Source organism: Colobus angolensis, unplaced genomic scaffold (assembly GCF_000951035.1).
Source record: "Colobus angolensis palliatus isolate OR3802 unplaced genomic scaffold, Cang.pa_1.0 Scaffold68, whole genome shotgun sequence".
Lineage (NCBI taxonomy): Eukaryota > Metazoa > Chordata > Mammalia > Primates > Cercopithecidae > Colobus > Colobus angolensis.
Genome location: NW_012120487.1, coordinates 7,078,008 through 7,079,234, shown reverse-complemented (window position 1 = coordinate 7,079,234; position 1,227 = coordinate 7,078,008). Strand labels below are relative to the sequence as shown.

At 51.8% G+C, this 1,227-nt stretch overlaps 1 protein-coding gene across 1 annotated transcript in view; it reads right to left on the bottom strand.

Moving 5' to 3' along the window:
• The window catches only part of DIO1 (deiodinase, iodothyronine, type I), a 17,388-nt gene extending 16,161 nt beyond the window's left edge, over positions 1–1,227 (bottom strand). Inside the window, 1 exon segment of the mRNA XM_011926316.1 lies at positions 891–1,227. Coding sequence (XP_011781706.1) covers positions 891–1,227 — 337 coding nt within the window.

The following is a 1,227-nucleotide window of genomic DNA, read 5'->3' as shown; positions in this document are numbered from 1 at the left end:
TTTTTTTTTTTTTTTTGTGACGGAGTCTCGCTCTGTCGCCCAGGCTGGAGTGCAGTGGCGCAGTCTCTACTCACTGCAATCTCCGCCACCCGGGTTCAAGCGATTCTTCTGCCTCAGCCTCCCGAGTAGCTGGGATTACAGGTGCATGCCACCACGCCCGGCTAATTTTTGTATTTTTAGTAGAGACAGGGTTTCATCATGTTGGCCAGGCTGGTCTCAAACTCCTGACCTCGTGATCCAGCAGCCTCAGTCTCCCAAAGTGCCGGGATTACAGGTATGAACCACCAAGCCCAGCCGAGAGCTCTTTAACAAGTATTTACTGAGCAGCTACCATGTGCCAGCATCAGGCATGGGTGTAATAGTGGGTGAGAGCAATGGTGTCGACCTGCACTGAGTTTGCAGGCTAGTGAGGGAAACAGATATGAATCCTAGCCAGCCGTACATAATTACAAACCACGACAGGTGAAATAAAGAAAAGTTTAGGATGTTAAGCCGGCAGATGAGAGAGGGTACTCTAGTATGGGGGAGTTGGGCTTGGCTTCTCAAAAGAAGTGTCGTTGAGCAACAGTCTGAAGATTGAACAAGAGTTAACCAGGCAGAGGGGTGGGCAAAGAGCAGCCCAGGCAGATCAGCCTGTACAGAAAGAGCAGTGTTCCAGGGGCTGACATGCCAGACAGGATGGTTTGCGATTTCAGTGCCTGGGAAGGTGGTGATGTTTCTTAGAGAAACAATCTACAAGAAGTCCTGATTCAGGAAGCAGGAAGAGGACAAGAAGGTCCAAAAGGAGCAGCAAGAGTAGTAGGAGAATTCAGGGCTTTCCAACCCATCTCTTCATCCCCCTCTACCACTGCTATTTCAAGCACCCCTCAAGTGTGCGGCAGCCTGCTGACCTTGCATAAAGTCCCAAATGTTGCACCTCTGTCCTGAGAGGCGGACCACCGGGCAGTTTGGGGCCAGACCTCCTAGCTCAGTCGTGTCCTCTAGTCGCTGCCAACGGACCTTCAAGACGAACCAGAAATACTGGGTGCTGAAAAAGGTCGGGATCCAGTTGTCATGGCTGAAATGGGGGTTCCTGGTCATACCGGTCTTCTCGCCCATGGCCAGGATGTTCCGCTTGACTCTGTCTGGAAACAGTATCAGAAGCACTTTACCCACGACCACATGGACAGCCACCTCCAAAAGTACCCAGAGCTTCTTCACCCACAGCCCTGACTGGGGCAGCCCCAT